We start from the raw sequence: 15,848 nt of genomic DNA on the forward strand, positions 1-15,848 counted from the left end.
AAGCTTTAAGCTAGAATTTCTCTTGACAAGACTGTGAAGAGAAATTCTAGCTTAAAGCTTGAGCCCATAAAAAAATAATTTCAGATATCAGCTGCTGCTTTATTGTTTTTGTGTACTTGAGGGATCTGAACTACAGGAAGCACAGAATGTCTCACCTTCCCAGCTGCATTAGGGTTGGCTCCTCGCTCCAGAAGGAGCTCAGCCACGTCCACCTTCCCATATTTACAGGCCACATGGAGGGGAGTGAAGCCTTTCTGCTCAAAAGAAAACAAAATCAGGAGAGAGATATTCCATGCTTGATACTGTGGTAGATTATACCCACTGTTGTTGGAAAAAATAGAGACATGCTAGTTTTCTCATTAATTTTAATGCAGTTTAGAAAATATGCATTTTTACAAAAACCCAACATGAATAAACTCAGTGTGTGTGATAGAAGGAAACTATGGATGAGGAGGAAAATTTAATAAACTAGATACAATTAGGCACAAAATAAACTAGGAAGAGCCCTTGAAGAAGGACAATTACAATTCATGCATTTTCACTGGATGGTTCTCTAATACAAATATCCCAGAAATTAGAAGTAAGGTCTCCAAGCATAACGCCTAATGTAGCACAGTTGGGACTGAATGTTTCTTGTAGTGAGTGATCATTAATGCAGATTCAACGAGTTTACCTTTGTCATCTTGATCTGCTGTGCCCCAGCATCCAACAAGATTCGAATAGTGTGGATATGTCCTTCACGCGCAGAGATGTGTAAAGGTGTGTGGCCTGCAGTTGTAGCTGAGTCTGGGTTGGCCTTGTGCTCAAGGAGCAGCTTGACAAGCTCCTTGTGGCCCATACGAGCCGCACAGTGTAGGGGTGTCTGGTCATCCTGGACAAATGGAGAAAGAGGGCAATATTTGTTTTAAACAGGAAAATGATTGTTTAGAAGCAGTGGGTAAGGAAGTAACACTACTAGCCAGCTACCCAAATCTGTCACTTATGTGTGCTAATCTAATCTTATTATGTTTTATGAAACTTTTCCTTAAGTTCAAACCTCCTCAGGAAATACTGAATGGCAGCAACAGATACAAGCATACAGGAGAAACACAGGCTGCACAGCCTCGTACCTTAGCCCTGGCGTCCACTTGTGCTGCGTTCTGCAGCAGGAACTGAGCAACTTCACAGTGTCCTGCTCTGGAGGCCATGTGGAGGGGAGTCTCCACTTTCTGGTGTAGAAAAATACATGCAAGCAGTCACTCAAAGTACATAATAGTACAACACTGCAACTGAACTTTTCAATTAATTAATCAATTACTACATATTGCTGAACAGTGACAGGTTCAATTTGTAAGCCAAATACCTCTAGGCATATTCTAGCCCATACAGAAAAACACGATTTGTCATTTTAATCTTTAATTTCATTATTTTTATAACTTTTTGACCAAGTTTGTTTTTTTTGACAAAATCTTGTTTAAATCCACCTTGTTCATATCAGGGTCCCTGGTTGGTTCAGACTAGCTCATTTAAAAACAATCCATGCTCATTAAGCAATGTCTCTTTAAACAGCACTGGGTTTCTGTGCTTGCAAAAAAGTATTAATCCGTCTATGGCTAATTGTTTAATGTTTGACCTACACAATATTGGGTTCAGTGTGGGAAAAAATGCGTAGTTCTTAAAATGTGAACACAGAGAGGGGTAACCGTTTGTGATAAATCTGAACAAAATATCCATTCACTAATCTGGCAATGTTAGAAAGTCATTTAAAAGAGAAAAGAAATTAGGAAGGACCAGCTTAATTTTGAGGTAGAAAAAGGGGTTCTCACCACATTGGAAGCATTAGGTGAAGCCCCTCTCTGAAGCAGGTTCTTCACTATGTTCAGATGGCCCATGAATGCTGCTACATGAAGAGGAGTGAGACCAGACTGCACACACAGACACAGACAGAGTCAAGGCTCAATATCAATGCATTATAGAGAAGTCAAGAGGCATTCTAGTTCATTATCCATCTTTTTCCACATTACCATGTCACAGATATTATACAGGGGTTGTATCAATAAAAAAAAATAGGTTTCTTGTAATTTCAAAACTATATAAGCCACACAAAATACAAACATATGTTTTACAAAAGACATGAATGCTTTATAAATTCCACTTGGTGTAAACTTCAGACTCTGTGCCTGGTGGTCGCATCATCTCACCTCTGTGACAGCTTCTAGGGAAGCGGAGTGCTTAAGCAGCAGGTCCATGGACCGCATGTGGTTCTTCTTGCAAGCAATATGGAGAGGTGTGAAGCCATTCTGGAAACACAGAGGAAAAAGATCTCAAATAGACTAGAAATGTGTCGAGTCCTAAAGCCAGAATCGCTTTATGGCTTTTGAGCCAAAGATTGTTCTACTAAAAGTTTCAAAATGATCTTGTTTTATTACAGCATTACTTTAATTTCACAGTTGTCTCCCCACAGTAATAACTGTTTGTGGTGCATTGCTAAATGAATACAGACTGAAACACTAAAGTAGGCACACAAGATTGGTTTTCTTCACATCTCCAGTTAAATAAAAAATAAATATTCACACCCTTATGAACTGAGCAACATGAACACTATTAGCAAAAATTTCACGATAGATAAGTAAATTATACTGTTAACAGTAAATTAATAAGTAAATCAGTACCACATTTATTTCCATTCAACGTGAAGATCACAGTAGACACTAGATAGTCACTGTGACCATGTTAATGAACTCTTGAAAGTCATTTAAAGGAACAACAAAACAATCAAAGAACCCACCAGAGCACGTGCATTGGCTTTGGCCCCCTTGTCCAGTAGGACTTTGGCCATCCGATGGTGACCACAGTGGGCTGCTACATGAAGAGGGGTTAAATGGTCCAGTGTTATATCATCAATCTCAGCATTGTACTGCAGTAGCTGCCTGACGCAGTCCATGTGATCCCCCTGAGCTGCCATGTGGATGGGGGACAGACCGTTCTGTAAGAGCGAAAGAAAGAGGCAGGAAAAGTTAGGGAAAGAGAAGAAAAGATGGAGGAGAGTTTGAGATTTCTCAGTGTTGCCAAGAACAAAGCCCTGTGAATGTATAATGCTGCATGTGTAGCACATAGTCATATTTTCTTTTTGGGGGAAGCAGAGTAGAGTCCTTCGAGGGGAGATAATCAACGCTTTGCGCTAAAAAAACTTGAATGAACATCTGTACATTTCTAGCAAGCTGGTTTATATGCTGATTTTCTGATGGAATCTCATTCAGTAGTAGATTATTTCATAAGATTCAGATGGAGATTCACAAGTCTTAACTATAACAATAGGCCCTAATGATCACTGCTAAAAGACAGTAATGGCTAAAAGAGAACCACAGTGATTGCAGTATTTCATTACATTCATCTACCTTGGTCTTAGCCTGGATGGGAGCACCGTGTTCCAGCAGGATCTCAATAATGCGAACATGACCATTCCTGGCTGCACAGTGGAGAGGAGTCAGCTCATCCTATGAAGAGATGATTTTAAGAAGAGGTGTTAAACCACATATGAAATAAGCAAATCAGCAGTAAAGGAAGACAGATTGGGGAAATAGATACTGGGAAGTCGTTAAACATGCATAAGTGACAAAATCCCGGAGCTGGACAGTACACTACCTTAGTTTTAGCATCGATCTGTGCACCTCTGTCCAGCAGTAGTCTGACCATCATCACATTGCCCCTCCTGGAGGCTATATGAAGGGGCGTGATGCCATTCTAGAGAAGCAAGGGCAAGAAATAAGTCAGCTGTAATAATCAAAACCATACCATTTGTATTGCAAGTACAACAAGACATCAAAATGTTCTTTTCTCAACACACAGTGTTTGAACGACATTCATTGTTCCTCTCAGACCCTGCAGCTGAGATAAACTGACCTTGGGGGTGAAGTTTACATTGGCTCCTCTGTTCAGCAGCAGCTGGGCTACGCTCATATTCTCATAGTGGGCTGCAATATGGAGAGGTGTGAAACCGGTCTACAGAGAAAAAGACGCAATGGGAAAGTGCAAGAATAAAAGTGTAAATAAGGATAATTACAATCTATTTATAGAACTATAAAAAACTATGTGCATGACACAGATTAAACGACAGCTCGGGACCTAAACTTAAAGAGATCAGTTACACAATAGTGTGTTTTAGAGCTTTTTTTTTTGGCTGATTGTATTTTCATAGTATAGTAAACACCAGCACACACAGTCGCAGTGAGCTTGAATACCTTGCTGAGAACATCAGCGTTGGGGTCGTTTTGCAGAAGAACTGCGGCGGTGCGTGTGTCATCGTTACGTGCAGCGATGTGCAGTGCGGGGAGGCGGACCTTGCCCTTGGTGCCATAGTTGATGAGCAGTGCCACAACGTTTTCGTGGCCCTGCTGGAGAGCTACTGCCAGGGGAGTGAAGCCATCCTGAGAGAGGAGACAGCAAGTTAAGGAGAGATGGAGTGATGACGGGAGAAGTACAGGAGGTAGGTAGGTCAGGAAGAGGCAGGAGCGAGACAGGAGGAATGGGGAAGAGGGAAGGAAAAGGGGACAGAGTAAATTGGACATCATGTAATATATATATATATTCTATGAGCAGATACAATTAAAGAATGTATATTCTGTTAGTTAATTCAGTAATTATAGGTGACACAAAGGACAGCTATAGCATTTTCAAGTAATTTTACTTGTGGCCCTAAAATTCAATTTCAGACAAAATTACTTGGTAAGAGGATTGATCTTACAATGTAACAGTCTGTGTCTCACAGTATATCATTCATGCAATGTGTGACAGCACACAGACACACTTGATGTTAGAGGAGGTAATTACTAATCATCAGTATTGCTGGTCTGGACAAATTCACAATCAAGCAGGCAGTTAGAAGAGACACGTACCTCGGTTGGGAGACTCTGATTGGCACCGTTCTCAAGCAGGAACTTGACCACCTCTAAGTGATTCTCCTGTGCTGCCATGTAGAGAGGGCTGAACCCTTTCTGTTAGGACACAAGGACATCATGTATAGTTACAATAATATGGGCACGCTCGCCTGTACAGATACTGCATGTAGATATATGGACAACTCTTTAGCAGGCGTGTCACATAATGCAAGCACAGAAATACACAAATGTTTGCACACACACACAGGCTTCCACACTCGTCTCTTGCACACAGCTCGCAGTGACTCACATGTGACTGGGCATTTAAGTTGGCACCGTAGTTGACGAGCTCCGCCACCACTTTCTCCTGCCCTGCTAGCGCTGCAATATGGAGAGCTGTGTTCCCTTTCTGGAGGTCACACACACACATAGACACACACACACACACAAAACATAGAGTGAGAGAGAGAGAGAGAGAGAGAGAGAGAGGAAAATTAGAGTGAATGAGAGGAAAATGATTGCAACCTAATGGCCTAGATCTCTAAACTGAGAACTCCACACTGAAATACAGCTAGTGTATTGTATTCATCCAGTATAAAAGATAAAAAACTGTGGTGATAAAAGCGGCACAATTTTGTTAGTATTTACAATTGAGTTCATTTAGAGGCAAAACGCCTACACTGCGAGCATTAAGACAACCGTTATGATGAAAGAAGTATCTTGAATTTTTCTGAAAGAACTGATTTACAAAAAAAAACATCCTGGTACATCCCTGGTACAAACTGGTTTTAAGGGAACATCGCACATATAATAATATAATAATAAGTAAAGTACTTGATTCTTTTAACAACTAATAAGTTCTGTACTTTTTTCAGAAAGAATCAAACTCCCTTAACAAAACCCCAGCCTTTCCCATCCCCTATGACAACAAATACCCAAACTCAATAATGCTTACAAATACAGTTTTGGTAGAAATCCTGATCATCCAGTTTTGGTGGTGTAACATGATCTTAATTCTTGGTCTGTGCAGATGACCCTTAGTTATTTTTAGCGGTTACAGGTATGCTAGTATACCTAGCTAGCTAGCTCTGGGTTAAGTTAAAGCTAAGAAAGGTGGTGGGGCTTTATTCATTTCAGTTCAGTGTGAAATGCTACTTTACATTATTAAGCATACAGAGAGAACAAAGTACCTTGGTGGTGGCTTCCAGCTCAATGCCAGAATGTAGTAGCTCCAGGACCATTTTAACATGACCTTCTTTAGAGGCCAGGTGTAACCCGTTGAGACCATTCTGAAGGAGAAAACAGAGAGATTTAGTTACATCAAAGTTAGAAGAAACATGTACAGATATTTTCTGGAGGATTATATATAGATAGGATTATCTGTATTCTTTTTCTTCAGTAATAGTATAATAATCCTGTTAATAACCAGGATTATTATAATCACAGTCCATTAACTGAAAAGTGATAGCACCTCTCTCAGGACAACTTAATGAGTTAAGTTGTGGGGGTGAGAGTTAGTGTAATAATATACACACGGAGATGTAAAGCATCCTACACTCGTAAATCAATTAATGGAATAGAAATCAGAACTCTCTATACATCCATCCAATGCCACTTTTGGCCTTGTCCTCTCCTTGGCATTGATCATTGTGGTCTTGACCACAACCTTTAACACAAAGTGTGCTTTTAGTGCAGCGGTCTGTCAGCGATGTGTTTGACTTCTGCTGCTGAACGTCGTCAGACACCCAAGTTCCTATTCCATCTGTTTGAAATGAAAGCCCTTAACTGAGGGATATTTAGGAAGGATGAGAAAAACAGACACACTGTATCAATGTTGAGTTTCATGCCCTGGGAGGACTGTAACATATGCCCATTTTCCCCAGCTGTGCAGAACATCACTCGTCTAGTTACTGTACCTCTAAAAATAACTAATAAATCCACAACAGCAGCAGGACGGCTCAGTTCTTGAGCAACCCGATGGAACTGATGAGTAAGGGAGAGAGCGGGGAACAATCTCAACGCTGTCTGTCTGTCTGTCTAGTTGTCTGTCTCTCGGGCTGCCTACACATTGTATGAGAAAAGTCTGAGCTGCAACATGCTTGCTCTAACAAATCAAACCACCAGGAGTCTCTGTTATCCACAATGTTCTCAGGCTTCCCATCATACTGCGGTGTCACTCAATTCAAATGGGTAACACAGTCTCTCTGTGAGCATGCGCACAGTGCTCGGAAGCAAACTGTGTATCGTGGCAATTACACACACTGTTAAATATAGTGTGTGAATGTGTGCATTGCACATATGGGACTAACACAGTGAGATTCAGTTTTGTTTTTTAACATAAAAATAACACCTTCAATGCCTGTTAACACCCCTTCCGCACACACCTACATTTGTGAATTATGTTCATTTATGCATTCACAGTCAGCAACAATGGTTGGTAGTTAGATACCTCAAGAGTCAGAGTGAGAGAACACCAAGAGGAGCCTGCAGGGTTGTTATAGCTATAGCAAGGACAGGCTGTTGCTACAGAATCACATAAATCTCATATAAAAATACCATCTGCAATTACTGTAGCTCATATCAAGAGTTATTGTTTAGTTGATTCAACTTAATACAAAGATGTTAACAACCCTTGATAATTGTGTAAAATGTACATTTGATTCAATAATCATCTGTCCTCCTATGTCTCTCTCTCTGGTGCCTGTGTAGGTGGGTGTGTGTGTGTGTGTGTGTGTGTGCTGTACGCATCAACACAGATTGAGGGAGCTTGGTGTTCATTCTTAATGCTCATCTCACCGGCAGTGTTTTGTCTAAAAGCACTTGTCCGTTCATTCACCAAACATCACTCCCACTCCACAGCTGTCCTTAACATGACAACACACTGGCAAGCTAGTGTGTGTGTCCTAACCACACACATTCACATTTACACATTCACATTTATAACTTGTAACATTCAATTGCCTGAATTTGTTGTGTTATGGTCATGATGCAACAAGGTGTAAGCAAGCAGACAGTAGGGATGAAGATTGAGGGAACTATAATCTAATATGCTTAATTATTTATACGCACCACTTAACACAAAGATAGAGAATCAGGAGGTCTAGCAGTCGTAAATTTTTAATTTTCTTTTTGGTCTTTTGTTTTACACCCTTTGCTGACACTGCAGAATGGCATTCTATTGAGAATATACTGAAATCATGTGGTGCATCCAATCCCTCTTCAAGTTACTTTAAAGACAAACAAAATTTTGTACAGTTTGTTCTTTCTCAAAGGAATAAAATGAAGTTGTTACATCCCATTCTCCATTCAATGTTTCATAATCATGACCTCCTTACTGCGGGAAAAGCCTTTTACTTTCCCACAGTTGGCTAAAAAGGGCTGCATACTCGGAATTTTGAAGATAGTTTGGAATGTTCTTTAAGTTTTAAATTTGTTACCAACAACATTATATCAAGCATCTTCACTAAGAATATCAGACTGTGTACTCATCGTGGTCCGACCCACATATACTTGCCCAAAGCCAGCTGTGTTTCTCAGCGTATAATATTTTATGCTCAGACCAAAAGAGTGCCAGAAGGCACTGAGCAAAGGGACCAGTGCAACCAGACAACCTCTTTGCTTTCTCCAATATGCCGCCCCAGGGCATGACAGAATCAACTAGAGGGTGGTTCCAAGAAAAATGACTTATAAAGTATAATGAATTTCTGCCCTCCTGTAGTGTATAAAAATATCATGTAGACCTGCACCTGTGGACATTTCTCCTGAGGAACATTAACAACTCAAGCAATAAAGTTCTCTTGTTCTCTGCTAGTGAGTGCATGGCCTCATCATAACTCTTTAATTTTTTACTATACAATACAAGACAAATGACTGCCTCAATGGTTAACTTGGCTAAAAGTATAACACAATAAGAGTTAATCTACTTGTATCTAATATTATTAATGCAAAGTAATATTCCTCTGGTAATGTTTAAGATTATTGTATTTGCATTTAATTTCTCTTTTCTCTTTCACAGTTTTTGCTTTTTTCAGAGTGTAAATAAAACAAAAATAGCAAGATCCAAATGACAAAAAAACAACACATGATTGGCATGTTTTATATTTAAAAAAAGAAGTAATTTTGGATTAAGTGTGATGCCTAGAACAGGTACTCCTGTGTAGGCTGCTATTTTTTGTCAGGTACTGTGAATACTGAATAAATCCTGTAATTGTTTTTTATTGAGCCCTTTATTTAATTTACTGTTTTGTTAATTGAAATCTGTGGGTGGCCTCTTGTTTTACTCCCACTGACACACAAACAGCTTTTTGGCGACGAGTTCTTGAGAGCTGAGAGTAAAACTTACTTGATTAGCTGTGTTGATGTTGATTCCATTCTTGATGTGGTCCAGAGCCTTGTCCAGGTTCCCTGAACGAGCTGCACGCAGAAAGCTGGTGGCTGCATCGGCCTGCAATGAACAAAACGGAGGACTGTCAAAAAGGAGCAAATACAGACCATAATTATTAGTACATCAAAACTCAACATCTAATACAGAGAGAATACAAGAGTGACAAGCTAAAGACAACAGAACACAAACTGCACATCTACACCATCACCAACAGGTCTGAAATACACACAAATGCTAAAAATACACAAAAGCTTGGTCAACATCAACTGTTCCTCCAAGATTATCAACAAGTCCACCATATCAGGATGCAGTTACACTAAAAGCCCCAGTCAGGTTACATATCTATATCCATTACAATAATATAACAATCACTTTCAGGTAAGACACAAGGCTATATTCAGGAAATACGATACTACGTTCATCAGCTCTGCTGCCCTCTATAAGAGGCTAAAAATGTCAGTTGAGCTTCGCCCACACTAAGAATTTGGCAGGCGTTCATAGCCAAGCACACTCCGCCACGAGTTCCGCTGTCTGCCCGTCTGATCTGAGAGGAAAGCTCCTGTGGTTTGTGTCTCAGTGTGTGTCAGTGTTTGTACGCCCACCTCTGAATCCATTCATCAGCCAATAGTGTAATACGGCTGACCTACACAATGAGATGTTTCCAATGCCCCGAGGAGAAAAATACTGCGTATTGTACGGCGCTCTTGACCCTCTCTCCACCCTGTCAGCGGCAAAATGATGTATCTGTTCGAGCTGTTATTCCAAAGTGGTTTAATTATACTGGATTGCTGAAAGATACGCCTGTCCTTTAACAAGAGACACGCTTTTTTTCCTTCTCTCCTCATGTCACTTATCCGTGCCGATGCATCAGGAGCCAAAGTGCTGTTTGTGTGAACCATGCACTGTATTAGGTTTTATCTAATAAACAAATCATATAATTGACATGAACTCATCATTTGGTCTTTGACATTATCCCCCCTATCCACTCACACTCCTCCACTCCTTTCCCTCCTCTTTTTTTCGATATCAGCACCCTGTTATACTTCTGATTTATTACCATTATTTTCTCTAAACATTTAGGATGACCTCCTCAGTCGAGCTCCTTAGACACTCTAAATTAAAGGTATTAAACAATTATTTTCCACAGTTTATACTGGACCACCCAGATTCTGTCTCCCTTTTAAAAAAAACAGTAGCAACCTATAACTATATATTAGTTTTATCAGAAATAGCTGTCCTTCCACTAAAGCACTTTACATTTTCGACAAGTGAGGCCTTTCTTCTCTGAAGCCAGTGTAGGAGTGAATCAAAAATATGTGTGGCTGGTGTTTCATTAACCGATATTTGTTGAATACAGAAGAATATTTACATATGTTGTAAATATTCCATGAATGTAGTTAAATTCCAATAGTCTCCTTTAATTTTGTTTTCTCTGTGCCTCTGTTTTCTTCTCTTCTTGCAGCTCACGACAAAGTGTCTGGGTAGCAATATGAGCTATTCACTTACTCATCTCTTGGCTTTGAACATGAGAGCTAGACGTTACTCAGCCTGAGAGCACTGCGAGACCGGACTTCAAACAGTCACTCACAAGAGCCTCTTCAACATAACGACCCAAGGTGTTAGTACTGTATGTCATATTATGCATGAGTTCCTTATATTATTAATGTATGTTATGACTTTCATTCTACAGCCTAAAGCCATTTCAAATTTTACAGTGGACTCCTTTTTACAGTTCTCTTTTTGTGTGCTATGTTGTGTTATATGGGCTGTTATACTGATCATATTCTCCACCTGCAGCCATCCTCCTTTTCCCTCATGACTCCACCACCGCATGAACCAGCTGCTTCATGAACCTATCTGCATTGATCATCTGCGATATGTGTTTGTTAATCAGTGCTGGTCGTTTTGGGTGTGTCTGTGTGTGTGTGTGTGTGTGTGTGTACTGACGCAACAACAGCATGAGCCATGAGCTGATCACATTTAGTAGAACATGAAAAATGTTGCCGCACCTTCCAGAAACTCATTCTCTACCAGTTTGTGTTCATGTTGTTGTCAGGCCTGGAATCCATTTTCCTTCTCCTCATCTTTTTACCGCACCCTCCATGCCTCCTTTCATTCTCCTCTCTGTCCCTGAGATTAGAGCTGGTCATCTAATCCTGACAGTTCACTTCTACTTCATTTCTAATCATGGTGCCAGTTACACCAAATAAACAGATTGCAGAAAGCTCTGACTATGCATCACTCAATACAGTACAAATGTAATATTTTATTATTTATCTTTGGCTTTGTCAGCCAGAAGCAACCTCCCTTTCATAGGCAGCATTTTTAGTGGACATGAACAAAAAATAACCAAGGTCAAATCTGCAGTTTGTGACAAAAGTCAAGCGTCATGTCAAAAACAAGACAAGATCTCACAGATATTGACACACTTGCATGAGTAAAACACAAAAACACAACTTTAGAGTGAACACACACAGTAGCTAATCTAGACAATCATAAAAATGAAATGCTAATGGTCTGAATTGTTAATATACAGTAACATGTATAAACACAGCTCTATTACAGAGAACAGCACATACAACACGTCTAAACTACGAGACACAGAAGAAATAAAGTTGAGAGGAGCCACAACAGCACTGGAAAAGCACAGACGACTAGAAACTTGCCGGCAAGGCCACAACGACACAGCAGTTTCCCTGAACACAATGACCACAAGGACGTGAAAAGAAGAAACAGCAACGCACAACCACCACCACAGTGCAAAAAAAGGCAACTAACAAGTTATATAATTGTGTCCTAAACGTTAAAATCTGCCAGTGGGGTCAGCTACTTCAATTTATCCAAATTTAGCTAAAATATTCAAGAATTCTGCTGATTCACGGTTAGCCAGAAATATTCATCAGTCATGTAACTTAAGGCTTAGGAAGGTCACATTGTTTGCAATGTCTTAAGAAACCCCACTGCGGCTGATGAGGACGCACAAACAAAGTGTTGAGGAAATAAGCAAAGTGTACACAAGAATGTATACAAGCATCATATTTACTCTGTTATTAAAGAGCCATATTCCTCAGGCTTCAGAGCCCACAATACTGACCTGACGGACAAGTCAGCGCTGAGTCACATGAGCCTAGAAGACAACACACACCAGCCACAACAACACCAAGACAAGACCAGACAGTTAATGGCAGAAACAGAAAAAACATGTAAACCGGCTGAAGAGAGGAAACAGGTGTTGGGTGTCACTGATTCAGAATTTATTTAGCACCACCTAGATTTTGACTTGCAGGTTCGAAAGTTTTGTCTGCACTGGTGTTACAGGTGTGTTGCTACATTTTGAAGATTCATAAGCATGAAAACAAAGATGTCTTATAAACAAATGGTTAATGACTGATTAATGCGGAACACATACAGTACTTATTACAGTACTTCATTCAATATACACACTGCTGCTCTGCTACATGTAATGAATAATGAAAATATATCCTTCCATACATAGGGCCATTGTGTGTCTAATGTAGAATCACTGACAGCATACACATGTGGACATTGAAGGTAAGAAGGTTAAAGTAGCTGATTTCAGGTTTGCTATTGAATCTGATTTATCTCACACACAAACATACGGTATGAAAGAGACCCATATGTGCACACATACAAATGCTGAAACACAAACAATGGTCTAGTACTGTACAAGTTAAAGAAACTCAGGTTGATAGAAACCACTCTTGCAAGATGAGTAACACCTCATGGCATTAAAAAAAACCAGACGGTACTGAGTCACACTGAAAACAGGGTGATTAGATCAAAATATAAGCTGATTTATTCTATGTGACTGGTTTAATGATCTGAGAAAGTGGTAAATAAACATTCGTATTAGAATATTACAGGACTGATTTTACTGTCTTCATTGCAGGATACTTGCCTTTGTCCCATACACTACTGTTCTTTGATGTTTTCTATGAAAAGCCAACAGGGCTTTGGGAGAGGGGAATGTACAGATAATCACAAACTATCTGTCCTGGAAGCATTTGAGGGTTTTATGTTCTGTGGGTCTTCTCTGGCTGGAGCCATTGGCAGAACACTGAATATGTGTACTTATTGTAGTGACAGCTCCTGTCACTTCTGATTATAAAACGAGTCCTTGTGTCACTTCAAGTTGAGACTTCTTCTCACAGTTCAACATGCATCTCATCCCCTGCGCACTGTAACATGGTATGAGCTTATAGAAACACCTACTACTACACTACATGTGCTACTACTGCTGGCGCAGACAGAGGACACGTTCCAGCCTATGTTTATTAAGCAAAACCTTTAAATTATTTATTTCTTTATTGTGAAATCAGCAGAAAAGGAATATATCACCAGTATTCACTGTATATTGTGTGAGAACCTCTTATGTTTCTTTATAATTGTCATTGTTTACATAAAGCAGAGTTTTGAAGGATTTTTTAATGCACTTGATCCACAAAAAAGGTAACTCACTACTGCTGTAAGTCTAACAAGAGGCTCTACTACATACAAATACCTTAATAATGACAATAATGTACATTTAATATGATTTGTATGCTAAACAAAGACATTATGGTAAGACAATGGATATCTTTACCCCATAATATTTGAGGTTTATCGTTTGGCTGTTTACATTGTGAAGTGTGGATTCCAGCATTGTATGTCTGTTTTCTGTCATATTTTCTGCTTTAACACGTGTGTCATGATTTTTAGTATGTGTAGGAAACAGTTTGACGTCATTAATTAGACAGTTGTAGAGAGACGGAGAGGGGAAGGCAGAAAAGAGGAGCGAGATACAACCAGGAGGGGAGAGAAAAAACAAAGAAATGAGCGAGATGAGAAAAATGTCTTTTTATCCCGACAAACATATTTCTGTCAGACACCAGTCCGTCTCTCCAGAGAGATCTAGCTGGTGGAGTAGGTAGTAGTCTGTTTGTCTCATGAAGTGAACTGACACAGCAAATTTTGTATTATGATGAATACCAGTGGACAGTCACAGATTACAAGTATAGATGGAAAAAATGGTGGCTATTTGTCATCGTGAGCATGAACAGAAACTCATTCACATAATGCTAAAAAACAATGCATATGAAGACAAATTGCCTACAAACACACACACGCACACAAACCGACACTAAAAATAGCTGCATAGATGCCACAGTATGTTAGCGTTGGCACCAACAGGGAGGGAGATGGATCACAGTAATGAACCCTCATGGGTTTAAACAAAGACCCACTTCTACCACAAAAGACAGATAGATTCTCGAGCGAGCTCACACACACATGGAAGAGGGGCACACACGGAATATAACAAAGCAGAGTCCCACGGTGGAGATTTACACACAAAGCTACGGCACACATGATTTGCAGGCTCTGACAGCAGGAAACAAAGAAGAAGAAGCTGTCAAGTCAATCTCACAGTCATGAGCACAAGTGCAAATGAAAAAGGAGAAACAGATGTGTGCATGCATTAATTTAGGTGTGTCATATGCACACGTAACACTGTATTAAATATCTTGCGTGCCACTGAAGGATTTTGTCCCAAAGCATCTTTCAGTGCCGGCAGTGCTCATGTTTTTTTTATCACAGGTTGTTATAGTGGGACATCACTCCCAAATTCTAGTGTTAACAATGACGTCCTCCACCACCGGAAAGGAACCCGTAAACCTGGCTGCCGAAACCTGCACTGTGTAACTCTTTAAACAAGTCAGCTAATTTATCACCTCTAATATTACTGTCACCGTTTCTGCTTTCCCACTTGGTTCCACAGCCATTCTCTAATTCCCACAACTTAAGCCTCCAACTGTAAAATATTACCTTGGCAGGAAGACCCAGAGTTGATGAAAAACAACGACCAGTATAATCACAATAAAACATCGGATCCTGACCAGCAGTGACACTCTCTATAGCTATTCTCACACATTACAGCCCCTATCCTGAGACCCTAATAAGTCACCTCATTCTGACCTGCGAACTTTATGACTTCTATTAGACCCTGATCACTGGTGTCTGACAAATTATTCATGAACAAATAAATAATACACAAAAGTTGAACTCCCTGAGATACTGTAAATATTGCCATTTTTCCCAGTTTCATTTAGATTACATAATTGGTATTTAAGATAATAAATGGGACAGACAGGCTTATGTAGGAACGGAAGGAAGATTAAAATAGCATTTGACATCTTAATTCAGTTAATAAATGATCTTGTTTGTTGCATATTGTTGTATCTTGTAACAATGCTGTCAATAATTAATGAATGCTTTGTTGGGTTCTTTTATGTGCAAGGCAAATTTGAAGGCAGAAACATTTCAAGATAAGTATCTAAACCATTTGTGTAAAACATACTTAACTGTGGTAAAGAAATATAATATGCAAATGATAGTAGCATCAATTCATAAATGAGGTGTCATAATTTTACATTTCCACCCAGGGAAGTGGATCATTTGAGGAGCGTGTCTATGCCTGGCAAGATGAAGTCATGGCCTTAAAAATGAAAAATCAATGGAGTTCAGCCGGCTCTGCAAAGTGGGAGTTGATCCAACATTTATGGATGGATGGATGGTAGTAGTGTATGAAAGTGAGATGGCACTCCCCAACA

General features: G+C 39.7%; 1 protein-coding gene across 1 annotated transcript in view; it reads right to left on the minus strand.

Moving 5' to 3' along the window:
* ank1b (ankyrin 1, erythrocytic b) overlaps positions 1 to 15,848 on the minus strand; it is a 63,606-nt gene that overhangs the window by 24,623 nt on the left and 23,135 nt on the right. Inside the window, exons 2-15 of the mRNA XM_035668293.1 lie at positions 9,199 to 9,300; positions 6,047 to 6,145; positions 5,167 to 5,265; positions 4,875 to 4,973; positions 4,221 to 4,406; positions 3,883 to 3,981; positions 3,625 to 3,723; positions 3,378 to 3,476; positions 2,768 to 2,965; positions 2,181 to 2,279; positions 1,806 to 1,904; positions 1,110 to 1,208; positions 674 to 871; positions 127 to 254 (exon numbers count right to left, since the gene is read on the minus strand). Coding sequence (XP_035524186.1) covers positions 127 to 254; positions 674 to 871; positions 1,110 to 1,208; positions 1,806 to 1,904; positions 2,181 to 2,279; positions 2,768 to 2,965; positions 3,378 to 3,476; positions 3,625 to 3,723; positions 3,883 to 3,981; positions 4,221 to 4,406; positions 4,875 to 4,973; positions 5,167 to 5,265; positions 6,047 to 6,145; positions 9,199 to 9,300 — 1,703 coding nt within the window. The remainder of the gene's footprint in view (positions 1 to 126; positions 255 to 673; positions 872 to 1,109; positions 1,209 to 1,805; positions 1,905 to 2,180; positions 2,280 to 2,767; positions 2,966 to 3,377; positions 3,477 to 3,624; positions 3,724 to 3,882; positions 3,982 to 4,220; positions 4,407 to 4,874; positions 4,974 to 5,166; positions 5,266 to 6,046; positions 6,146 to 9,198; positions 9,301 to 15,848) is intronic.

This window comes from Morone saxatilis, unplaced genomic scaffold (assembly GCF_004916995.1).
Source record: "Morone saxatilis isolate NCDOM2014 unplaced genomic scaffold, NCSU_SB_2.0 Contig21, whole genome shotgun sequence".
Classification (NCBI taxonomy): Eukaryota; Metazoa; Chordata; class Actinopteri; family Moronidae; genus Morone; species Morone saxatilis.